This window comes from Venturia canescens, chromosome 6, assembly GCF_019457755.1.
Source record: "Venturia canescens isolate UGA chromosome 6, ASM1945775v1, whole genome shotgun sequence".
Classification (NCBI taxonomy): domain Eukaryota; kingdom Metazoa; phylum Arthropoda; class Insecta; order Hymenoptera; family Ichneumonidae; genus Venturia; species Venturia canescens.
In genome coordinates, this window is record NC_057426.1 from 7,297,796 (window position 1) to 7,324,669 (window position 26,874).

A 26,874-nucleotide genomic window follows, 5' to 3' on the forward strand; every position below is an offset into this window, starting at 1 on the left:
AGAACCTCGCAAAAATCATTCTTGCACTCCCATATTCGACTGACGTGACTCTCGTCCCTGGGTAAAGGACTTGAGTGTCTTGACCCGAAAGAAGAGTCAATACCGTGCTGCGTTCCCAGCTAATTCAATATCTTCTACTGGAACGTAACACCGTGTTGCATATACCCCCTGCCAATTCAAAATCTTCTACGGGGACGTAACAATGTAACAATAGCTTTTCAAATGTTGTTGAATTTTTTCAGATTTTTATTGCATCACGAAGTACGGAAATTTCAATCAGATATAATTTTTGGTCGAGCTATCCATCCAGTTATACCTTAAGTGATAGCAGCAGTGATGAATAGAATCGCTTCCTACTAAAGCACAACGTTTACTTTCTCTTTTATTTTGTACAGAAATGGCTACGGGACAGTTATACGCAGTTGACGTAGGATTCTTCATAGTCAACTCAAAGCATGTTGTCTTGAAGGAGATAGCAATAATATCACTAACAGAGAATTATATGGATTGCTGGATGTTACAACCACCTGAAGAGTATCTACGAGCACCAGATAAATTTGAAGAATCTAGCCACCCCCATGGGCTGGGATGGCAAGAAGGAAGTGTCACCTACCGACAGGGAATCGACCAATTAAAGGTTCTAAGCAGGAATGCCCGTCGGATATACATTTTTGGAAAGGAGCAAAGCACATTCTTACAAGCAATTGTGGAATGCCCACTGGTGGACCTCAGTACAAGATTCTCCGTGCTCACTCCAAGCGTTACACCTAAGTGCTTTTGCATCCACCACGGGATTTTATTGAGGGAAAATTTCTCTTGTGCGTTGAACAACGCCATGAAAATAAAAAGATTCTTAATGGAACAATGGCAATTAATCATGGAGCAAAGACCGAAAGAAGAGCCAATACCGTGTTGCGTACCCCCTACTAATTCAAAATCTTCTACGAAGATGTAACACTTTGTACGAAAATATGATGATTTGGCCTCCTTCAATGACATTAATTCGTAGACGTCACATTCCCTTTGAAGTCACACACTCACCACACTGGTGCAAATTTGCACTTGGACTTTTCAAAACTTTCTATTTCACCCATGACTGTGTTACATCATGATCAGTAACCCCTGACCTAACGAAAAACCTATTAGATACAAAGTAAGAAAAAAATGTAGTACGCAGAAAAATAAGTCTCCCATTTTAAAAAACAAATATCATATCAGCGCATAAAAATTATCAAGGCAAGGCAAAAGTGGCTGCCTAACTTGACTCACCCAGCGCATCATGCTAAGAGATACGCGCAACACGGATAGACTCACACAGCTTCACTGAGAAACGCGCAACACGGATAGACTCACACAGCTTCACTGAGAAACGCGCAACACGGATAGACTCACACAGCTTCACTGTGACACGCGCCACACGGATAGACTCACCAAGAGACGCTATTGCGGTCAAGATTATGCGCCGAAACACGCGCCAGAAAAGACATAAAACTGTTGTTCGGCTCATGTGCAAGAAAGCCACGGGTACCCCTTCCTTTCATTATCTGCAAATCATTGGCTATGGGCAAATAGGTCACATGCGCGACCCAGAACTTCCAAAGCTCATCCCTCAAGACGCAGAAATCACGTCATATTTTTGCGCTACCAATCAGAAGAAAAGAAGTAGATGGGGGAAACCCTATAAAAACGGGGGGCAAGTGCCCGGAAGGCAGTGAAGCAGCGCAGAAAGGAAGCGCAGATAAAAAGAAAGATCCAATCAGTTGTCTCAAGAAGTCTTTGTTACCACGCCCGCGAATAAATTAAAGAAAGGAAGAAAAGAAAGTCAGAATTTCTCATCGGCTCTTGTTCAAAGTTGAACTTAGAAAATTTTCGAAAAGTAAGCTCACTCAATATCTCAGACTCAACCAAAGCGGAAATTCCAATTATAATTACAACAAATATAATTATAAATATTGTAACCTATCTCGGAGCGAGCATTTGTAACTGCTTGAAACCTACGACGACGCTTCGACCCGGACCATTGTAAAGCAAATATAAGAGGGAACAACCAGTACCTTCCAATAAAGAGTAACATCAATTAACCCACCAAGGAAAAACCCTGTGAGTACACTTTTATTCAAACAAACCACATCGTCACCCCCCAGAGGGTCCATCATCTGCATGCCATCGGGGTCTAAATCAACCTAACTCGCAAAAAGGAAATATCATTCTTGCTCTCCCATACTCAATCGACGTGGCTCTCGTCCCTGGGTAAAGGACTTGAGTGTCTTGACCCGAAAGAAGAGTCAATACCGTGTTGCATATACCCCCTGCCAATTCAAAATCTTCTACGGGGACGTAACAACTGTATGGAATTAATCTTGCAATAAAACTTTTTAGGGGTAACAATTCCTTAGTAATTGATTACGAACAAAAAAAAATTGATAAATTAAGTTTTATTATAAAAAAATGACGAAATTGAAGAAAGGAATTTTGAATTTTTTTATGTCGATGATAGAATAACAGTCCCGAAAATGAGTAATAGGCCCGAAAATTAGCCCGGTGAGATGTAACAAGGGAGAAGTGACCCGACTGCGAAGTATCAGACTGTAGCCGATAATGTCCCGAATGTGATGAGCACCGTATTTTTGACTAATTCCCGAAACGTGAGGTGAATTTTGCCAAAGAGAAATTTGATGACAAAGAGCACGTCAGCACGCTGAACGACCGAATCAAGACTATCGAAATCAATATGGAGATCGATGAAGACACGCCGTGGGCTTGCGCCACACGTCGCGTCGATCGCACCCGAATTGCGTGTCCAGTACGTGCTGACACCCGCGGGAGCGTGAGAACTAGAGCACGAAAATGCCCATTATCTCACGTTTCCCAAATTCCCAAGTCCGCGAGCTAGCGACGCCCGCGGTGGGGCGAGCGCTCGATCCCGAGAGCGCTCGCCGGGTTAATTCAGAATACCCAAAAAACATAATTCGAAAACTGAAAATGAGACAAAACATCTGAAAATTTGTGTATGAATATCCCGAAATCACAATTAGTGATGAAAATTATTCTTGCTTCCGTTTGACCTTACCAAATGGCTTTCAAGGTCCGATCATCATTGTAATTTAATTAAATAGATTCCAATCTACGTATTTGAATAGCACACTCCTCTTAGAATAAATGGGAACAAACAGTGATTTTTCGGTTAATCTGGAACTTTCATTTCACGACAGCTTGGAAAATTCAATGTCGATTGAGAGAAAGATAGAATAAAAAGAGCGAGAGAAAAAGAACTCGTACATAAAGCCTGGCAACCTCTGCAGTACTTGTAAACTGCTTTCGCTCTTTGTACATGTAATTGCGTGCGCCTCTCATTTAAACATTTAACTGCTTCGTTTACGACGCTTCTGCTCTTCGCAACCTGGTCGTTGTATAAACAGGTAAAACTATTATCATACGGACGAACACCGAATGGACAGTGTGTTGAAGCTCCTTCTTTCTCGAGATTCAGTGATTTCAGGGTACTGAAATCACTGGATACTCTACGAACGTCATTGGGATTTACGCGCATCATGAATCTTGCGGTTTTTGCGGTTCGAGAGAGCAGCCTCCCCATATATAAATATATTTGAACATAAATATGCGTAAAACTTGCAAAATCTTTCGATTCTTCAGCTCTTTCGCTCGAGTTCCCTTGAAATGACATACATGCATAACACGACGAGGATCTGTTTCGTGGGAGCGATAAAACGCTACATTCGTGTGTCTCAAAACATGGCTATTTGCTCGATACTAAATTACCGATGACCGAAGAGTTCGACTACAAGTTATTAAAATTTATTTATCCACATAAATTTTGAGCCGTGCACCGCGTCTGTTTGGTCAGTCCAAGATTATGGCAGTAATTAATCTCCATTCGCGATAAATACCGTACATACGTGTTCATTGATCAAATTTCTACGATTCTGAGACAAATTCCTTTGGTTGACGTTCGCACTCTGTTTACTCTTCGGCTCGCTAATGACTGAACTATTTTTTCATCGAGCATACGGAAGCATGAGCGGAGGAGAGACCAAGATACGTTCACTATGAGAGCCACAATGTCCTCGTGCAAATTTTGTACTTTTATGCTCATTCCCATAATTCTGATCGCGATGCCAACTGAATGTAAATTTGTACCTGAACATTTTGAATGACTCTGAAAGCGAATACAACAAATTCTGAATTTGTTTGTCGAAGTGATATGAGAAATCTTGAGCACATTGTGAAATGTATTTTTTTCCAATTAGAATGTTTCATTTATATAACGACGTTACATGATTTCACGAATGCTGTTGATCTCGTCATCGTGGGATTCACTAAGGAGTGCGGTTTCATTTAAGCAACATAACTTACCCATTTTCGAGTGTGTCAAGGTATACGCCCGAAGTGGTTTGGCGAGAAGAAACGCAGGCACTCCAGCTCTCACGAGAGCCCCGATTCTCCTGTAAACCCTGGCACTTCCGGTCCCACTATTGTTCGATACGACGGAGAACCAGCCTGCAATAAATAAAAAAATAAAAATAAACACTACGGAATTAGCTCTCCTTCGTCGACTACTGCGTTCTTGCGCCGGACGTTGAGCAAACACGTGGGAGACAGCGACAAAACAGGTGAATGGTCCACGCGACAGGCTCTCTCGAATTTCAAATAATCTTACGGTACGGCACACGTCGATCGTGATTGCCACGAAGAGTGAGAGTGCGTTTGTCGATCGTTTGCTCCGAATACAACACTTTTCGCTTTCTCACTCTACGCGCGGTCTCTCTCAACGCATGTCTCGTGTTTTACCGCTTACCATGAAAATCTGGGTCAGCGAAGGTGCGAGATACGATTCTCGTATTTCATCGAGTTACAACTCTCGCACTTTCGAGGTGTGAGATTTTTCACCTCCGTTTTTTAAACCCTCGACGTATAAGGCCCTGGAGTACCCACATGATCGGTACGAACGAAAGTGAGAAATTTTTATACAAAATTTCTGTAAGAATAAATAAGTACTAAATTTCGTGGAAAAAGAATGACTCTTTTTCGTCGTATCACGTCGATACGGTTTCCAGAGTATAAGACTACGTGAGAATCATAAAAATGCTTGAATGCTCAAGAAGTATTGGGATTATGTGAAGTTGTGCATGACAATTTATAGAAGACCATTAGTTTTATGGAAAATTTACGACGATTTTACGGATTATCCATAAACGATGGGTAGATATAATCGTCGTATAATTCAAGCATGATATGTAAATGGAAAAACTGCTGGTCAACGTTATTGGATCGCGAGGAGAAAGATAATTCGAGAGCTCGATCGATCGGGGCTTGTGCACACGAACGCAAACACATATGGGTGTATCTGGGTGTATTTATAAATGCATATGGACGCCTCGTAGAGACGAAACCGTAAGGGAAATCAAGTGTAGAAAAATAATAGTGAGGCAGGAAAGTACAAAGAGTAAGCAGCTGGGCCGAACGAGTATAGACATACTTTCCTCTTGGTATCTGCAGCCATCTTCGATTGATTTACAACGAGAGTGGTGAACGCGCAAGAAGAAAGGAGGAGAGTGAGAAAGAGCGCGAAAGAGAAGTTCGTTCTGCTTTGGTCCGATGATACTTTTATCACCGATGAGAAAATTTATTGGAAATCCGCCTTGTTCAACCCTCCACCCCACCCCTTTAGCCGCATGCTCCATTACAGTGTGATGTTATGTTAAAAGAAGGATCGGAGTCCCGGCTCCGCACACCATTGGGACCCAAGTGCTTATCCTCTTCTTCGGTCCCCTGGGGTGGGTTAACCCAGGAAAGGCGAACGATAAATTCGTCCTTGACTGTTCTCTTTGCGAATGAGTGGATATCCCAGCACTCCGTGCGCTGGACTTCTTCAAATACGTGTATCGTATCGATGCGGCCCCGTAAAATAGGTGCATCGCGATCTACGAGAGAAGGGCGTATCTCACGAGATTGAGCTGCCAATGTGGCACAATCGCTACGACCTTTCTTTCGTCGACAGACGCTTTTACGAATGAACCGCGCCCTCGAGCTCGCAAATAAATTTCATTTTTTTTCGTCATCGCCCCTCGCTCGTTCAGAGTTCGCGAACACTCCGATTTTAAACTGCCTTATTCTAATCACTCGTGAAAACGACGGAAGCTCTACAGATTCCGATGCCGATCGGCCCCAGGAGGCCTCGATAAAGTGAAACGAAAAAATCGAGACAAAGTTAAATCCTTGTGCTTTCCCTTGGGCTCGTAATTCCCGAGAGTTGGACTATCAAATATATCGCTGTATAAATAGAATTTACATCGATCGATGCACTCAGCTTTTATTTTCTTTATAAATGAAAATCAACGCGTGAAATCCTATCGAGGACAATCTTCCTTCAAATGTTTCTTAACTATGCTCTTCCGAGTTTTTCTCTTAAAAAATAGTTTTTGGACAACCATCAATGTTTTTCGACCGATTATCCAGTCATCTGACATGCGCCATTATGATCAGCATGTTAAACTATCAATAAAAACTGAATCTTAAAAAAACCTATTACGAGCCTATTTTAATACTAAACTTGATGCCACTATCTCAGAGACTGGAATAATCGAATAAATTTCGATTTTATGTCAAAATTCTCAGGTTATGGCCACTATTATCGTGAGAATATTAAACAAAGTCTACTCATTCCGAGATGGAAGTAAAGACTTTATCCATCGATGAAAAGTCTCAATTCCTAGCCATTAAGATTCAAATTCTCGTACCTAAGCATGTACTTAATCCAACTAAAAGAATTCTCCATACCGATTGTGCGAGCTCACAAATCGTATTGAAAACTCAACATTTTCTATCAGTTTTGTGGACCCAAATATCAATGTTCAAGGGCCATTAAATTCCAAGATATTGATAAGAAAATCGTGACTGTTGCTCAGATAGTGAAATTATTTTTTGGTTATTTTAATCGCTCTTCCTTCCCTGCCACCCGGAACTGTTCATTCGAGATATACTAACATATTTAGTACAGCAGTACGTCAGACGCTCAGGACATAAGATCGCGAATATTATAGCTTTAGAATTAACCGTGAGTTCTTCAAGTTTCTCTTGCGGCGAGAAAGAATGAAGAGCCCATCCCGGAAAAGGCTACGACGCGGCAGCAATCGCGACATTAGCAGCCGAGTATGCGTTTGGTGTATTCACCGCGCAGCAGGAAGTGCAGCGCTTAATCGTTCGGGATCGTACATAACACGATACTTAGTATACGTATACACGAAGTCAAAACGCCGCTAGCTTTTTTCCAGTTTTCATGGGAATCGACAATGTTAGAATCGGATCGGAACATGGAAGATCCTGGGCCGGCAAAAGGGATGCGTTGTAGCGGGACATCGAGCAAAGAGATCGCACAGAGACGCGACTAACGGGCTGCTTCTCGAGTGATCTAACGATCTATCGACGCTTACGATCTAGAATTATTTCCTTGTCACGCACCGTTAAGTTCCTCGCCAAGTTTACTAGCACCTAGGCACTTAACATGTCTGTTGTATACGAACCCTTATATACGTACAAATACATATGATTGAGCTTGATAAATAAACTGGCTGCAGATATTTCAACTTCTTATCCAAACATTGTCTCAAGAAGATCTGCGCTTGCTCCCAAATCATTGAACTTCCGTGCTTTCAATTAAGACATTCTACCGGTGCATAACTCTTGTAACAACATGAAAGTACATCCCGAGGTACAACGAGATGTCGCGAAGGAACTTAGAGGAAGAGATAAAGAGAAAAATACAGAAAAATTATTTTATTTCAGGACTGTTGGTAGTTGAAACCGTAAAGAAATAAAAGATAGATGTTTATTTTTGTGACGAAAAAAGGGAAGCGATTGCACAGTGACGAAGGTTGAGAAATGATGGATCTCGCGAGGACTATTGGTTCGTAATAGTCGTTTAATGTGGTGCGAAATATGAGGCAGTTTTTTTCATTACTCATGATTAATTGTATTAGACTTTTGACTAAAATGGTGAAATTTATTCGAGCAATGTGTTTTGTAGTGGTGAGCAAATGCATATGGTTCTTTTCGTCTTATTTTTACAAATAAATTTTCTTTAGAATCCTGTACGTGAGTATTTTCACGTACGAATTTACCTCGCTTCCTGAAGGATTTTTCTCAAACGTATATTACAATATTTCACCTGATTGATGATTTTTTAACGAACGGTATCTTCTCACTGCAAATGGGTTACGTTTGAATAGAAATGAATGATGCTAATGTCCAAGTCAGTAATGTAACCGGAAAATCAATAATTGAAAGCCTCTCGAATATTATAAATAAACGAGGAAGCAAAACTCCACAGTCGTTTCTAAACGTCATGCAGAACGACTGCATATCATTAAAAATTAATTTTTCAAAATATTAATTGCATCCCTGGGAAATTGAGCGTACAGAGAGAAAGAAATGTCATTGATAAACGAGGAAACCTCCCGAGACATAAGACATTTCTAATTCTCCAGTGAGCGCCGGCGTGTGCTCAGAAAACTTTTACTATCCGAGCAACACATTTTGTTTCTCCTCTGACTCTCACACAGAATTTTATCATTCGACTCCATTACAAAACATGAGTCGATAGTTGTTTTGTACGGAGTTTGATAAATAGCCTCTCGGAAATGAACCATCGATTCTCGTTATATCGCCAAGATATTTAACAACAAGCAATTGACTGCGTACAGACTAAAATTGCATTGAGCTGGGAGATCGAGAAAACGCTTTACTGCCGATAAGCGAATGATATTCCATTCGTCGTTAGAAACGTGCGTACAGTGTGCCACGAATTCCTTTGTTTCTCGAGCTTCGAGCCAAATCCCGTAATAATAACGTACAGAGAGAAACAATTATTTCACGTGTTGATAATAAATTTTAATATAAGATAATAACAGAACGTATGGACATAAGATTTTTTGAATTTACTCTATAAATCAATCATCCAGTGAATTGTTTCTTCATCTAAAAATTAAAATAGTATTCATGGAAACTTTGTTGCCGATAAATATAACATGTCACGTCCAAATGAGAGAATTCAAATAATTCAGCAGCACGTTTAATGTCGTACGTTTCTGGAAATAGGTTAAGGTAGTTCATACACGAAAAGATTTACGTTAGAAAGTCTTGAAATTTACACAGAGTTTAAATGGGTAGTCTACTGATACGCATGCCAAATTTCAAAGGGTTTGTCTTATTGGTTATCGAGATAAACGTGTTTAAGTATGAAGAAAAATTCACAGATAGGGACTATGCATAAAATAGTACATTATAACACTAGGACGAAAAAGTTTTTCGTACGCGTGTTATACGAAATTTTATATTACGAGGTGCGGAAATGGGGGTTTTGTGTATGCGAAGCGTACGCAAAAGCGTCCATTTACGTACCGGGTGATATAAAATCGTTCATCTTTTTCCATATAACGAATGAACGCTTTTTACGAAGTTTATGAAAAAGTACACAATAACAATGAAATATATAATGAAAGTTTGGGAAAAAATTCTAGACGATTGTCTTTCTAGTAATAAAGATATATCACGATGCTTGTTTCGGTATTTTGTTTCTTCTTGGCTTGGCCAATTCCTATCACAGCCTTCTGTCTTTTTATTAAAACTTTTTCTTGATCCATTCCCCTTTCCGTTTTCCCTTTGCACTCTCTAATGCGATTTTTTACATGAAAAACTATAGTATTTTAGCCAGGGACGAATGAAATTTGGGGTTCAGTCAGTGATGGATCTCCAATTAATTAATGGCTTGTAATTTCATTCGCCATAAGATAAGTTGAACCCTTTTTTACAATTTCAAACTAATAACTCTGACGTTAATTTAAAGTTATTATATCTTTAATTAGGGAGTAAAAATCGATCCGATTCAGACACCCATAAAATACGATCCTTTGAAAATGATCTACCTTAAACGAGAGAAAAAACAATTTTCTACAAATTTTTCGATTAAATGTCGTTCCATAAATTTCCATTCGTTCCATTTCTATTCGAAGAGTCGAACATTATCTTCGCACATCTAACAATCGAAGCTTGCCAAATATAATTCGCAATTGCGATTTCGGGCTCTCCCGCTCATATGCAAATGTTACGCAAAAAAATGTAAATCGCTCTCGTCATCTCGTCCATCAAGTATCGAGCACGTGCAATCGATGCTGTTACGCGCTGCACCAGTGAGATCCCATTATCCCCGACCTCCATTACCAAATCGAGATCAACCCGGATCACTCTCTCATTATCGCGCACGGAGGTCAGGGCAGGTTCCCGGTGGAAGTAAGAGTGAATTTCTGCTATGCTCGATGTAATGCCCGTTGGCTCTTACCTCGGCTTTCACAGTTGCGCAACGGTACACACGCATGAGTATATTTACACTCCCGACCAAAAGTACGGATACGATGCTCGAAATCTCAAGCCACATGTGAACTTTCGTGACTTCTAAATGCAGATTTTGTGTTACGATAAACTTTTCACGATTTTTTCTGTCTCGATATGCACTTCCACACACTTCATGGCGCTCACTTCATAAATAGTATATTACACACCTAGGGAGGGAAAATAGACTACTTCAAACCGCGGGCAGAATTGTCACCCGAGCCGAAGGCGAGGGTGATAAGCACGCGGTTTGAGGTGGTCTAATTTCACTCCCGTGGAGTGTATACGATTTTTCTGTCCGACGCAGGCGGAATGCGGCAACTTCGGCCCGCGCAGCGGGCCGAAAGTTGCCACTTTCCGCCCGGAGGGCTGAAAATAAAATTTCGTCATTTTTCTTCATGGAGGATCTGAAAAGGGTAACAAAAGCCGAATTTTCTCGATTCCCTTGCAAAATCGTTCAATTTTTCGCTTGAAAGTAAGAAGTTCCAATAAATGCCGTTTTACTCGAAAGCTGTAAGGTTTCGAGAAAAATCCTTTAGATGTAATTTGCGCCCGGGTCTGAATACTAATTTCCAAACTTTTAGATTTTTACTCTAAAATGTCAAATTCATAGTCATTTACTTTGTTCTTCAATTTGAAAACTGTTTTTCGTGACTCTTTGCTATTTGTGAATTCGATAGTAATTAACATTCCGAGGACTTTTTTTTGATGGCGAAGACATATTTTCGCAGCTAAAAAGTTCCTGGAATCCCAAGGAAACCTGAAGAAATTCCAGACGCATGACGATGCTGATAAATTTAGCGAAATTTCGTCATGTGGATGAGTGTTCACCCCCGATAACTGGTAATTCCGATGCGAAAACAGGGAATACCGGAGCAAAGCACATTCCCCAAAGAATTCGTGAAATCTTTCAATCGAGCTAATTATTCTGTAGGCCATGAATGAATCATGGACTCGCTCTGCATGGGAGATGCAGTAGTTCATTCTGAGCACAGCTCGTTGGGAAAGAGTCGTTGAGGTTTCCACCAACATTTACGATGTTGAGAAATTTTTTAAAAAACCTCTGAATACATACAATTTCTGAAATGATTCAGAACCTCGATTTTCAAGATTATATTCACAGGTGTCAGCAAGCTTTTGCACTGAAATACTGTTTCACGACGACGACGACGCTAAATCATGACAAAAAAAAATAAATTGGCCAGCAAAACCCACAACGTTGCACAGATCCCAAAAAAGTTAGGACCGCAGCAACATTTTTTTGCTCCCCTTCAATTGCTAGACGATTATAGCTGAGAGCTTCTCGATAAGTTTTTCAGAGCTCTTCGCGTGATATAAAAAAGTTTCGAAGCCTTATCCCTTGTCGGCGAAACCCACAGCGTTGTCAGATTCCAACAAAGTTAGCATCGCTTCAACATTTTTTTTGCTGCACTTTAACTGTTAGACGATTCCAAAGAATAGCTTTCGGAGAACTTTTAAGAGCTCTTCGTGTTGTAGAGATCGTGTGGTAGGCTCATGAAAAATAGACCAAATCTTCGTAGCAACTTTTTAAATCCCGCCCGAAAAGAAGTAGATAAAAGCTCGTTAACAGCATGGAAAATCTGACATCCTCCGAGATAGCTGACGCCTGCTCCGTCTTCTGCACATCCGCGAATCGGGAAAACATGGATTTATGTGTATATTTTAGTCTGTCATCACCCCAGGGACACGTATCTTTGTGGTGTAGAGTGTCATTCTCGGAAAGTCTCAACGACAAGGAATTTCACTTTCAGGGACGTGCTTCTTCGCGCGCACATACCTTAATAACCACCCGTATAGATGTGTATGTTCGAGTTCGTTGTATCCGTGGGTTTTGAGATGGTGCGGAGTCTCGCGATCAGCAGCGAAGGTGCTCTGGCACAGCGAGCCGCAGGCTCGAGGCGAACACCGAGAGCGACTCTCCAGGTGGTCGGCATGCAAATGAAGCGCCTATCGATCTTTTTCTTTTCGAATCCCTTTTTTTTGCAAAGCTTCTCAAAGTTTTACATTTTCTTTTGTAATTCTTTGGGAGAGCGAGAGACGGGGAGCTATGAAAAAAGGAGAAAAAAAATGTTCGGTCCCGGTGATGTTCCGTTCCACGGAATCTCGACGTTCACGATCAGGTGTAAATGGTACGTGTCAACATGTCAAGACGATCATACTTTGCCGCGCATAGAAAGCGAGCGAGACTGAAAAAATCGTTCGGTTTTTCGATGCGTGCCCCAGCACTTGAGCTCTCGCAATTTTTTTACTTTTTTTATATCATTTTTTCAACACATTCACCAATAGCCATTTCTCACCACTGCATATCGCTTCGCATTAAACGTACGCTCGCGATTCGAGCTCGTGCGTCTCACGAAACCTCTACACACGCCTCAAACCACCATCAATTTTCCATGTAAATTTTCTCCACAAAATGCAAAAGGATTACTATAAATAACGATTACGCTCCTGGGCCACACTGCTGGGTAAACCAAGCGTCCTGCAGCCCCTCGTCAATAAGTTTTCCTATTTATATGTTAGATTTAATTTATATATTGCATAAGAATCTATCTCGTATGCATGCATTTCTGCATAATGAAATCGTCGCTGCATTTCCAATTCAGCTGGATGTGCAAATTTATTTCATCAAGCTGTTTTCCAGTCTGCGGATAAGCATCGTTGATCAAGTATTTCGATTTATACGCTTAAGGAATCCTGCGAGTGTACGAAGGCTATTGGAGTGTGTCAATAAAGCTTCGGATCGATTCCAGGCGTTTCATCTGAAATCGATTCCTTTGATTCGGGAATGAGCATCTGAACTCCTTAGATTGATGACGTTGAAGAAACATTGATCGTCGAAAAATAAGAAAAACTATAAACTTATTTCGTCCCGTAGTATTTTCGGCGTTTCATGGAATATTGTCGTTTGAGAATCGATTTGAACTATTCACGAAAAACTAGAATAGTGAGGAAAATCGCCGGCGGATTCCACGTCCTCGCAAAACATCGTTTGGATTCTCAGCCTCATTTTGAGCTTCTTCGAACGTGGCATGTTCTTCAATTGGCAGAGCAACGACATTAGAAAATGGTAGTCATCGTTGTCGTCTGACGCAGGAGACGACGAGCTTCTTGGCCTTCTTTCCGGTCCTGCTTCATCAGCAACATTCGATAAATGGGGTTGTCCTTGATCGTCGACGTCTGGTCGCTCTTTTTTCACTATTACGATTTTTCCGTTGACAGCGTTATTAGTGGCTGCGCACGGAAGGCTTGTTATCGCTGTTTCTTTCCTCGGGATACTACTTTCGTTGGTAGAGTTAGTTAAATTAGCTTCTTGAACCTCTATAATTTGGACACTCTCCTGGGATTCACGGGGCGTTAAACAATCAAGAGGTAAAAGACGAAAATCCGGTTGAGATTTTTCGTGATCGTGGACGGATGGAATTTGGTTAATATTTTTATAGTTAGTGGGGATCGGAGGTTCAGGAATTAGAATCAATCGGTCATCAGAAACTTTTGAATCAATTACGTCACGACTGTGAATGATTTCTGGGTGTTTTGGCTGCCACAAAAACTCAATTTTGGCCTCGGTATCATCATATTTTCTCTTACCGTCCGGCGAAACAGTTGAATTTTCAAACGCTATTTTTGCGCTACGTTTTCGCGTCAATATTTGATGGACTTCATTGCCCAGAATTTTAATCCGATGGTTCGACGTGAATCTTCGGCAGCGCGAATTTTGTGCGTCCCATTCGGAACGCTCGGCTTCATGGCGAGGTCTTCTTGGCCGTAAGATAGTCAACGATCGCGGGCAGTCGTATTTCGGGACGGCCAGAACGGAGTCTGACATTGATAAGTCTTTTTTCGTGGCGGAGAAAAAAGTTTGGTTTTTTTCGCTCGAGAGAATTTTGGGGATATTCGGAGTGTTGATTGGTTTAGTTGGGACCAGTTTTTTCGTTGGATCAACAGCAGAATGGTTTTGATCTTTTGACGGTAGAATTCTCGTTGAAGCGATCGGGCCAATCGGATCAGACGGAACGGGATTAGTCTCAACGATTTCGCAATGTCTGCTCCCAGCCCAGACGGGACACTCCAGCCGTGTCGTATCTTTTTCGAAGGACGAGGATGAGGACGAGGACATCTCTGTTGTCTGACAACTTTTGTTCACCATCATTAGCTTTATGGTCTTTCTTGTCGCGATAAAATGAACTGAGTCGTTGTCCCTTTGTCGCTCTTGAGGATGTAGAAACGAAGTGAGTAGAGTATGGCGAAACTTCTTCTCGGACGATGGTTCCGAAATTCTCGAAGAATTCCGCCTCATCCTGTGGCACTTCTGTCTCGTCCGCTTGGCTGGAAACGATTTTCTTTCACGATGCACAAACATGATAAAGATTCGTCTATTATTTTCAAACCATTATTATAAAATTTTCAAAAAAATGAACAATTTGAAAACAACAAAATTGAAACATTCAATTTTTCTAAAAACTCATCCGCGCCTTCGAATTTACCTGAACGATTTTTTTCGCGCGAGCTACTTTCGATCAAATTGATCTCAGGGCAGGTACGACACTTCGATCGACCAATCTGGTGACGCGTGAAACCGTAAAATCCGTCATCGCTGAGCTCGAAACCGCTCGAATTAGATCTGTCGCTCGGACTCGACATCTTGTAAATCCTTCTTGATTCAATTTATTCTACTGAATTTGAAAAAGTAACTAAAACCTATGGAATAATAATTTTCAAAAACTTTGACAGCGCGATGACGAGGGTGCTCAGAGATTTCGACCAACAGACCTGAACTTGCGTTTGCTTCGTGAAACAAAAAAAAACGAATGGGCCATCACCATAAATATCATCAATCAGTAAAGTAGAAATTAACACACACAGAAGGCAATCTTCGAACGGGTTTTTATTTCGAGATTATGTTGCAGCGAACTCACACGAACGTGAACTTGGAATCAACACTCTCTTGCGGACGAGTTCATATGACATCACAGGACGAATCATGTGCTAAAAGAAAATATCTTCGATCGTGCGTCGCCACAGGCCCGAAGATACATTTGAGATTAACAAATGTCACCACATCCAACTTTCGATGTCTTTGGCTCGTGTCCAAGGTACTGCACAACTTTATAATCAACGTCTTGAGTGATAATTTTTTTCTCTTTTTTTACACTGTTAAAAAACAATTCAGTAAGTAGCAACATGCGCAGCATCGTTGTTTGATGAAATATTTTCGCTATTATAGCGGCTCGTAAAAGAAATTGCGGCAAAAGTATGCAAGACAATAAAATTATGAAATGAAAATGAAAATTCACGTAGTGCAATATAGAAAGCAGAAAAAAAAACGAAATATACGGACACTCAATATTTTGGCTACGTGCGTTCCGAAACCCCGAAAAAGCAGGTGTCTGACATCAAAGAAATAACATTGTCGACGGTACTCTCGACAATGCAGAAGTGTAAAATAGCGACGAGTTTCTTGGAAAACGTTACCTCCACTTTCTGCACGAGTCACGTACGATTGGGGGATTGCCCCCTTGCGTCGGATATAAAACAATGGCAAACGTTCGTGAATCAGATACGACCTTAACTCCTCTTTCTCTCTCTCTCTCTCTCCCCTTCATTTTTTTGCTTGGATTTTACTGCGGTTGTTCAGACAGCAGCACGTATCGCACCGTGTGCAACACCGAGAATCAGGAGCTCCGTACGGAAAGCTTTCCGTGAAAGGAGTCCGCGTTTTCTGCCAACGGTTAGTTCTGTTCCGGTGGGTTTAGGAGAATAATCTAACAAGAACGGCACTGTTTCCCCTCATGCTATCGAGAACCGTTACGCAATTGAGGATGTAGTACACCGAAGACAAGTTAAAAAAAATCAAATGCAGTGCAAAAAGCTACGGAACTTTTGTTGAGATTCTCATTATTTGGCTTGATTTAACTACGATTTTATTAGTTATCAATATTCATAAAGTTGCACGTACAAGTGGTGGAAACGGAACGCCGAACCTCGTTAATGTACTTAATCTAGTTACTTGTAATTGCAAAATAGTTATATTCGTTTGCAAATACTTAAAGAGCTCCTGAAAGATCATTTTCGCTACTATAATTATGGAGATTAAACACCAGCAATTAGGATTGAGTAAGCATGCTAATAGTTTCAAGACACCGAAGATAAAATCGAAAAAGCATAATTTTAGTTCTTCGTTTCACGGTAATTGTAACACACAATACCCACGTTTTTCCCTGCGTTATTAATAATGTTTGGAAAAATACAAAAGTACACGAATTGAAAAACGTCGCACTGGAGCAGTGCCCGGTGACACGCAACCGTTTTTGGGGACGAGCAACTTTTTTTCGTGTTAGCTTTTCTGACAGTGAACTTTCGAAATCGAAGGGCGTTACTGCAAATGATTTAATAACGCAAAGTAAATAAATATCACGTGACTTTAGCGCAATAATTTGACGAAGCGACAGTTTATTAAGCATAAATGTCCTCGCTTCTATCTAGTACAGTAATATTATCGTACATTACACAAACATATTCGTATATGTCAAACGTGGGCGTAGCGACAGCCGCGACAGGAATCATTCGAATGGAATTGCGTAACCCGAGGAATCGAGTAAGTTAATTACAGCACATGCGCGTGAGCAGACATTTTACTCGTAATGTGCACATAACTCATAGTGGCAGCTTCCTAGTTAACCTCGTCTCAACCCCATCTCTTCTGTCAATCTATGTGGTACATTTTACTGGAATAAAAAAAGGAAAAGTAGTGAAAACATCCAGAGGCTGAGGGCGTATTGCAGGCATTGAGAAAAATTTCTCTCGTTCAAAATTGAGCCACTGATTGAGAGGTTCAATTTTATTTCGATCGAATTTCATTGTACAACTTTCGTACATTCATTTTGAAAGTTGAAAGTCGAGAAAAAGTGAGATTTTCGAACTGTGATAAATGATTATGGCGAAACTAATTTTTTTCTGTCACAGAAAACTGAGCTTCTGTATCAACCGTTGATCGTTAGATCATTCATCAAAAGCATTGAGTTCGTGTGGGCTGGATGAATGTCCAGGAGAAAATCGATCGGTTACAAAATGGACCTTTGTTTGCGAAATTATGAAACCTCCTGCGTGAATTCTTTTTCGTGTTCTCCGATAAAGATCTTGAATAATTTGCAGCAGCTTTCTGCCACGAATACAGCAACACTCCACATGAATTTTGTGCTATTCCAAATAACATGATCGTAAAAAAATGTTTTTCTCTTTTACCACGGTCCAGCGAGAGGTACAAGGGTTGGCCTCGTTACTCCGTTTCTCGATGTAAATGCTGAAATATATTCCTCAGCTGTGATATAACGATCGATGTAGCTCGAGCAGGATCGGAGCACGTTGATCTTTCGAGAGAGTCGAGCGCAATCGTTGCTGCTGCTGACTCCACTGAGAATTGAGGCAAATACTTTCTCCTCTGGATGGTACAGAATATGTGGACATACGTTCAAAATGAATGTGGTGTAGCTATAAAGAGGCAAAAGGAAGGTGTACACGGCGAGCCACAAATTATGGCGGAGGACTTGAAACAGCTGCTCGAGACGGTTGTGACCTTGTCTCGTAGCGAAGAGACTCTAGAAACGAGTACGCTACTCTCAATTTCTTCCGGATAATCGGTTATTAATAGTGAGAGTTCTCCAAAGAATATGAAGAAAGACCGAAATATGAGAATGAGCAGCTAGTCACTCCAAATGAGTGTAATTAGCATGACTGCCACAAACGAGAGATCAGAAAAGATCTATGTGCGTACTCTCTTTCTCCTCATTTTTTTTCAATACCTTCATTTCGTAATACCCAGACTTGCTATATACGAGTATAATTATTTTCTCGCTAGTTAATGATAAAAAATATCGAAGCAGCTCGATAATCGCGCTCCTCCATTCGCTAAACATCGTTCATCAGTCAACCATAAGTTTTTGGACACTAAATACTAGCCTGGGGGCAAAAAATAAGACGGACTAAAACTAGACGAACTGGATCGCTGCTCATTTTAATTGTAATCATTCTTTTCAACCGTCACACCAAATGGACACATGTGCATTCATGATACAAATACAAATTTGTCTAGACATTTCGAATAGTGCGAATAGACCATAACTTGACTTTCAAAAATTGCTTCTCATCTTCCTCCCCCTGTCTACGTGAATCGGAAAATTTTGAAAAATCCTAGTTCTTTTTTGCGTTGAAAATATAGAAGTTTTGTGTTGCACGTGATGTAGCCAATGCCCTTAGGACTCGTACAACCCCTAATAAGAAACTGGATCATTACCATTTATAGACAATTTATTCACTCATAAATATCGCCGACCAAGAACGTCCGAGCTTCTCGTAGTTTATAAATACACGCGCAATATGTTATAGATATACGCGTCGATGTATCTAAATCTCGAGTATAGCTATTTTCAAACGGAACCCGTGTTTAAGCCTGATTTATATTCGGCCGTAAATACCGTAAGTGGACTTTTCAACGATATCTAACGTGACCACTTAGAAAGTCCGTGAGGGGATTCCCCTTTTTCCTCATTGCAGTCTCGACGTCTCTCATCTTCAACGACGTACACTCGTCAACTCTCGGAATATAACATATATAAGGTAACCAGTTCCGTTGCCCCTGTCCTCTCGTTTTATATTTACGTTTATAATGATTATACCTACACTGGTTAAGAGTTCATTTATTCGATAGGATTTCATTCGAGCCATCATTTGCACTGAAAAAAATTATTTTGAATTAATTTGAATTACAAATTTTTTGATTATGACGTTCGGTACGAAATTCCATGTGATCGGTTCGGCGACGCACGAGCAGCTTGCGTCCAATCAACTATTTGTAGTCAACACCGAGAAGTGTGTAAGCAAATACTTTCTTTTCTAGAATGACGAATAAATTTTATCTTGACTGAGCGAAATTCAGGCCAATTGTAGTTCCCTCAGTGCGGTTGGACATAGAATACGTGAATCAGCGCACATCGTGCTGGCATCCGGACATTTTTCAACGAGTGCTACGAGCACTTCTACCACAATGATTCGAGTTGGAGCGGAGCTCGGAAGAAAATTGATCGGCTGCGGGAACGATGGGGCATGGAGGCCAATTAAATGAAAGCCAACAATAACCAGGTCATTTTTTTAATTTCAATGAAAGTCGGAGATTAATTTTCATATTATTGGGACTCGGATCAATCGAAACTGGGTGTGGAAACGATAGAAAATTGCACGTTCGCATGTACCGGACCGGCACATACGGCCGAAGCTTTCGTGAGCAGCGTCAACTAGCAATCATTTTGTTCAGCCGAGTAACGAGTCGCATTAACGAGAAACCGTATATAATAATACCAAGAATGTATCATATATAAGGATGTAGGTCCTCGACGACAAGGCCGAGCACAGCAGAGCGTGTATACGCGTTACCGCTAAGTTTCCGAAGATCCTCGGGGCTACTCGAGTTTAGCACCGAACACCGGACAACAAGACGAACCACCAATCAACGAGCTGATTAGTGAGAGGGCAAACGAGATACCTTGTACGTTCGCTGTCCAAAGAATCCAATGAAACAGTGAACTAACCGTAGCAGCTTTCGAGGAGCGCCGTTGAGAAATCCCACGCATAAACGTTATTATTATCATTACGATCATTACTGCAGTACATGTGGACGAAAAGAGGCTGCAGAATTTTCTGATTCGTATTAAAATTATAGATCCTTGTCCAAGTCCACGATATACCGAGAACAAACCATTAAAAGTAGGTGTATAGGAAAATAATGAAGTACACCATAAAAAAAATCGCTTCAACGTGATTAACGTCTGGATAATTCTTTGGCTAAAAATACTCAAAATTGACCTCCATCAGAAACGTTAATATTATTGTGCTCAGCTCCAGAGCGAAAGCATGGAGTTCATTTCGTTGCTTTCGTCATGTAACAAAATTTGACATTTCGTAGGATAGAAAAAAAACGAATCGTTTTTTATGGCTTTAAATTGGTGCAGGATGCTCGGTGGAGAATCGCTCGATTCACGAATACCTAAATCATCATCTACTTCTCGATAAACTATCTTACGCTCTTTCTTATTCTGTAATAGTATATACGAAAGCTGATAGGACATCGAATGTCCGAGTAGCATTGTTAGCGCCCAACCGTCTCTGGATGCACTTTGTTCCCTTTTGTATATAGAAACGCGACGGCAGTGCCACCGTGGTAGAGAGCTCCTGAGAGTCGGAGTGTGTATCGTGTATGGAGAAGCGACAGTGGTACGTTACTGTGGACTAGCAAGCCTCGTGAGCGCGACTCCACACACTTTTGTACAATGCAGGATCTGAAAGCAGAGCCCTCGTGACTGGTTAGCTGGCTACGAGAACAGCTGAACATGTGATATTGCTCGGTTTGGAATAAATGCTGTTATAACATGGTCAGTGAGCAATCTACGTCATATGAAATATCAGCACAATGAAAATTCGAAAAATTCGACGATGATTTTCGTTACCAATTACGAGGGAGACGATAAAAAATACGTTGAAAACCGCAAAGGATTAACGCTGTGACATCGCTCAACAAATGTTTTTTGTGTATCGCGATAAATATAAAAGAGCAGTGCAAAAAGGAAAGGACGAAAAGAGTATGACAAGAAGAGCCCACGGCATCACGTGGCCATTGAGTATATTTACATTCATTGGTGCATGGCTCTCTTTGCCTCTTCTCGTCATGTCCTCTCACCTTCCTTCATACAAGAGGTTCGGAGGACTCGAGAATAAATATGGTCAGAACAAAGAATATCTTGGAACGTCCGTCACACAATGCCCTTCTTCGTGCAATTGAGCTTCGTCTAAAATTCATAAGAAGATTCATGTCCGATCACTTCAGGACTATTCCACTAGCAACTCTGGCTGGATCTCCTTGCTGAATCCGATCCAAAGTTCTCTGTTGAAAATCGGTGCAACTCCAATTTTGGAAGCATTTACGATCTTAAATCACGAATCAGGACAAGCAGAAATAATTGAATAATTGTTCCATAGTGTCAAGAATTATCGATCTCTTTTTGTTCATACAAAAAAATCCTTTCTCTCTCGAACCCAGTTTACGAATCTCGTATCCGATCAGTTTCAAGACGCTGTCATAGTACAGTGGCTCTCTCGATCGCGATACACATCGGCATTCGTACCCTTCTTTTTATCGGCAAAACTTTCTAAAATATTGTTTAACGACGTGTAACATTACATGATATGTTCGCAGAATGAGTATTACACATCAGCCATATTTCATACTTATCGTTTGCGTTGCTAAATCGCGCTCAAGTTTTCTGCGTCCATACACGTACTATGAAAACGTATAGTATAGTTTTAAGCACTCATAACCGCACAAATACCCTGGAGCACTAGCGTGTACATATAGATCATCAGATATTATCGAGAAATGGTGCTTTCGATTACACGCATATAATTAGTCCGTCGAGGTTGACCTTAACGAGCCGTTACGAGCGAAAAATCCTATCCCGTCACTCTCCGTGCTGAGACTGCTGAGGCTTACGCTAACTCTCGGATACACACGTAATATCCTTTGCATAAAACTGAGAGGGAAAACTTATGGCATTGTTGTACGGTTATAACGAAAGCGCGAATCGGATGATCGAATACGTTAGTGAGAATGGCCTTAAAAAATTTCGCCTATTGGGATATCAATCACGTTGTCAAAATCTTTTTTATCTTTATAAAAGAAATTTGCGCTGTAAGAGAGAAAAAATGAAGGCAATCGACGATCGAATATTTGTTTTTTTGACTCAGTTGTTCTTCCTCTTTGCATGTTTCCCCAGGGAATAGTTCGTTCTACAGAAGTATGAAAGTATGAATCTCTGACGTTTGACACGCGCTCGATATCTGGCTCTGATGCATTTTCGTCCTTACTTCGAGCTGGGACTGAACAACCCAATGCGCAATGGAATTGCGATAAAAGTAAGATGAATGCGTGCGCGAAATATTAAAAGAAAAGATGAAGGTGATCTAATGGAAAATAATCTGCCCGTTTCCTCGTAGCAAAAGGCAAATATGAGCGCAGTTATTGGATTTTGCTGTCCTCTTGTTCGTAGGTTATTAGCTTTGAAGATCGTTGAAAAATGTGAGACTCGTAACGAATTGCTCAGATACGTGGAGACTCGCCAGTACTTGGTCGTCCGCGCAATTAGCATAAAACGTGTATGCTGTAAGGATCAGGAGCTTCCGATGGAGAGGATCTTGCCACGCCACGAGCACGCTATGTGTACGCCAACACAACGCGTTCATTACCTCTCATGAATTGCGAACGGTTTACCGTTATCACCTAATGACCAGAAGCAACCAACACCGGTGACTATCCCATCCGCGTATATATTTCTTCATATATTTACACGTATGAAAATATATAAATCTTGCCATTTATGAATGTATATGAATGTATATAAATCCTTCTATGTACACATGCGTTATTGCACGAAAAATAGATGACTTTTCGTCGAACGTGAAATTTGCTATTTATTATATCGTACTGTTCGCGTTAGAGGCCTTGATTTATGCTCACGTACACGTACTCGCTCAAATGACGTGCACCTCTCATCGGCTGTCTCCTCGATCTACGGTGGTAATAAATACGGGAATACTTGTACGAGCCAAACTGAAAGTGACGATTTGCTTTCAGGCTCGATACGTTTCTGGTTTCACGTTGCACATTTTTTTTAAATTTTTCAATTTTTTTTTCACGACTCTTTTTATTCGTGTAGTTCTTCCTCCGCAGCTCTCCAGAGGCGGTTAAAAAGATATCGATTACCTCTTACTAACGACTTGCTGAAAGCTGCGGCTCGGACTCGGATAGAGATACCTCGAGGCAGGAGGATTAGTGCGATCGGTGAATCAATATCTTCGTGAGTATTCACTTGGATTCTTCGTGGTTTCTAATCGTCGATGGAGATATTTTGTCGCGTTCGTACTTCAATGATCGAATGAAAAATAGTCAGAGGAAGGATGATTTTTCATCTGCTCACAACTTGGACTTGGAAATCTTGAGCACTCTCCGCACTCAGGCGTAGGAATATCAGTTGTCACAGATAATTGAATGCCCTTAATTGTGTTTTTTGTCAACCGATAGGAATCGTAATTGACGTACGTATGGAGACCGACGGTTGTTATCCGCGTGAAAAATCGAACACTAAAGTCCCACATTCGCCTTGCACATATCCGAATCTACGATGTTTCATCAGTCGTTCCAGATTATTAATGACGGACGTAAAAATCGTGTCGGACTATAAAAAAGACGATGATACGTATCAGTGATCGTAACTCATTCTATTTCCCAATTAAATCATGCGTTCACGATAAGTCATTCGCGTTAAGATTTTAATCCGCGATTATTCAAAGCTCTCACTATCTCTCGCCTTGTAATTTCTCTAGGCGCACGACGACGTTCACTTTGCTTGCTATGTACGAACTTTATTGAAGAAGCAGGAAGTCCCTATCAATAGTGAATTTCAATAAGTAGCCACTTAGGTTGGGAGCTTCTTGTAATCTTTTGTATATGTGTAACGTAGAAATTGTTTATGCGCATGTGTGAAAGTGGAGCTTAGGAAAGGCGGTAAAAGGTTTTGCTCCCGCGCACAACTTACGACGATCCCGAGGCGATTTTATTCGGGAGTATATTCGTTGCTGCGTTGCTTGCTAGCTCTCCACGAAATATAGTTATGTGAATCTTCTGAAACGCACCGGTTTTCCTCGCGGCTTTACCCTTCCCTGTTATATTGGAAACGTTTAAAGCAGCCGCGATCGATACCGGAAACGATTAGAGAGATTACGCGATCGAGAAAAGCACCGTGCGAGAACACCGTTGCCTTCGAGTGTGCAAAATTCTCCTTTTCTCAAATCTCTTCTATCTCTTTCTCCCCCTTTTTTTCTTTGGGTCCCAAACTTTTCTCTGAATCGCCATTCCTCATGCTTCTTCGTTCCTTTATTCCTCGTCATCTTTGGGTTTATACCGATTTTTTGCTGTTTCTAATGACGTTTTATTTTCTCTCTTCTTTCACTGGACAAACGACACAATTGTTCCAACTTTCTTTTCAAAATGTGGCTTCGGGATAGTCCAAGAGTTGCACTGAGAGAAAAAAGTCATTGGAACAAGGAAATGTGGCATTCAGTGGCACTCAATGAAGAGAATTTCAAATAACATCTGTTTCTATTGAATCAATATTTTTTTTCTCAGTGTACAATAATATTCGAAATTTTGGTTTAACTCAATCCTCGTTCCTTGATATGATTTTGACTGCTGTTATTTTATTGTTTTTTTTTTTTTTTTTTTCCAATTTGTTTCAAATGAGGAAACAATTTGCTCCATTTAATGTTTCCATCACCGTTTCCCATTCGGTTTCTTACTTTTCATAGCGAGCAGCCCACGTACGTAAGAAGTCTTTGCAGATGCCATCCAGCTTTTCTGTTATACGACGACGAGTGCCTTGCGAGCTCGATTTCACCTCGGGGCTAAAGGCGCGGTGCTGTTTTCCTGATCTGCCGTATGTATGGGCGCTCATGAGAGCTGATAGAACGCTAACTTAAGAATTACATGGAGAATCGTGTAAGATCAAGTCTCTTCCAGCGCTACAGAGATCCACGGAAGAAAGAGAGAGCCCGAGAGATCGGGCAGCCGAGAGAAAAGGCGCAGAAGCCTCCCGAAGAGCGAGAAGTGGCGTATGCACTCACGGGGCAAAAGACCGTGGCAATAACTTACAGTTTTTCCCCTCGATCTACCGTAAAACGTTTAGCCACAAGAGATTCTTTCGTTAATGTGCGTATTATGTGTGTGTGTGTGTGTGCGCGCGCGCTCTTGTAGCCCCGTATAATGTAAGATGCGTTCTTCCCTTTTGCCCGGAAATCATTTCTGTAACGGTCCGTCGCCTTTTTATTCTACGTTGCGGCTTCATCGAGTGCGGAGTGGTCCAAAAAATGGAATGACAGGAAAACAAAAGAAATAAAATAAGTAAGTACAACAACAACGTTGTAAAGCAGCTCTCTTTCCCTTTATCCACTGCTCGAGGATCTTAAAATTGATGAGGTTTATTAGCAATGCTGAAGAAGTATGCGACATAATGTTTTTACTTCACCGACAAACTTTGTATAAAACCCAATAAAACTTCTGCAGAAAAACTCCATTTTTTGGCACATTTTTCGGGAAATCTCAGCGATGCTCCAGTTACAGATGCACTATGGATGACAAGTGGTCCACGCCACAAATTCTCAACATAAAAATTAAGCGACGTGCCTCGATGAATCCCAATGACCCCGGTCTCGACTCCAGCGTCGGCAGGAGGAACATTTGGGATTGTTGAGAGTCGTCACAACATTAATTTGCTCGGAGTACTCGAAGCTGTCAGCGCATCTCAAGGAACAACGAAAGTAAAATAAAGAAAAGCTTCGTAGAGGAAAAAAAACAATTTATTTTCCTGAGCACAATAGAAAATTAAGGCGTTTGGCTCGAAGCTGAATACCGAAGAGACGCAAGCTGGGATGAAAGATTTCTACATTCGTTGACCAATGAGCACGCTGGGTGGAGAGAAATATTAACATAAACACGGGGCATTATCGCAATGCTGAGACGCTGTTAAAGCTCGTGTGTTTTATGCGCATTAACTGGACGTTCATATCCGTCCAGGAGGTCCATATACACATTAACATACGTATAAACCTCCCCATACACGAGCACCTATACGTACTCGCATTGAAATGTATGACTCGTGTCATAACATCCCAAACGTGTAGAATCGTCGATTTTTCCCTCCCATTTTTGTCTTCGACGTAAGCTATGAAGGTACGCACGTGTTAGCAGGTTTTAAGGTGGGAGGTCTTCTACACATTTGTATCAAAGTACACACCTTCCGATCGTTCACGGTGTACGTGGATGGGAAGGATATTCGAGCATCGTTCACGATAGAATTTCCATAGACTTGGAAAGATTCTGGAAGATCGATGGGAGGAGCCGATCTTCTCGCATGTCACAATCGTCCCATGATATCACACTCTCCACATCTCCAAGTGGATCAGGTTGCCATTATATTTATCCAACGATATACACGTACAGGTTGTTAATACGAGGCGCGCGCGCGCGCGCGCGCGTGCGGCGTAAAACGAGAAAATGTCTGACATCAGACAAAGCTCATGATTTTCCAATAAAATTTCACGACACATTGATTATGGCTAGTTCTCACACGATCGTTCGTGACGTCGAAACGCTGCATGCTCTTGGATTGAAATTATCGGCCATTATGATACGAGAGTCCTTAACGTTTTATAGGCTTTTGTCTCGGGAGATGAAAAATGCTTTAGCAAGAATATATTATCTCTATAGACCAGATTATTTCTCATTGAATATTCATTTAATATTATGCCGAGAATTTAAAATAGCTTCATTTATTATTCACGTACTAATACCTG

General features: G+C 41.0%; 1 protein-coding gene and 1 long non-coding RNA gene across 2 annotated transcripts in view; one reads left to right on the plus strand and one right to left on the minus strand.

Moving 5' to 3' along the window:
* LOC122412236 (uncharacterized) overlaps positions 1 to 26,874 on the minus strand; it is a 53,461-nt gene that overhangs the window by 7,665 nt on the left and 18,922 nt on the right. Inside the window, exon 3 of the mRNA XM_043421657.1 lies at positions 4,375 to 4,518. Within this exon, the coding sequence (XP_043277592.1) occupies positions 4,375 to 4,518 (144 nt within the window). The remainder of the gene's footprint in view (positions 1 to 4,374; positions 4,519 to 26,874) is intronic.
* LOC122412237 (uncharacterized) lies at positions 144 to 22,780 on the plus strand. The gene is made up of 4 exons (XR_006261314.1): positions 144 to 2,100; positions 15,333 to 15,518; positions 22,245 to 22,383; positions 22,518 to 22,780. It is a non-coding gene; the product is annotated as an uncharacterized lncRNA (long non-coding RNA).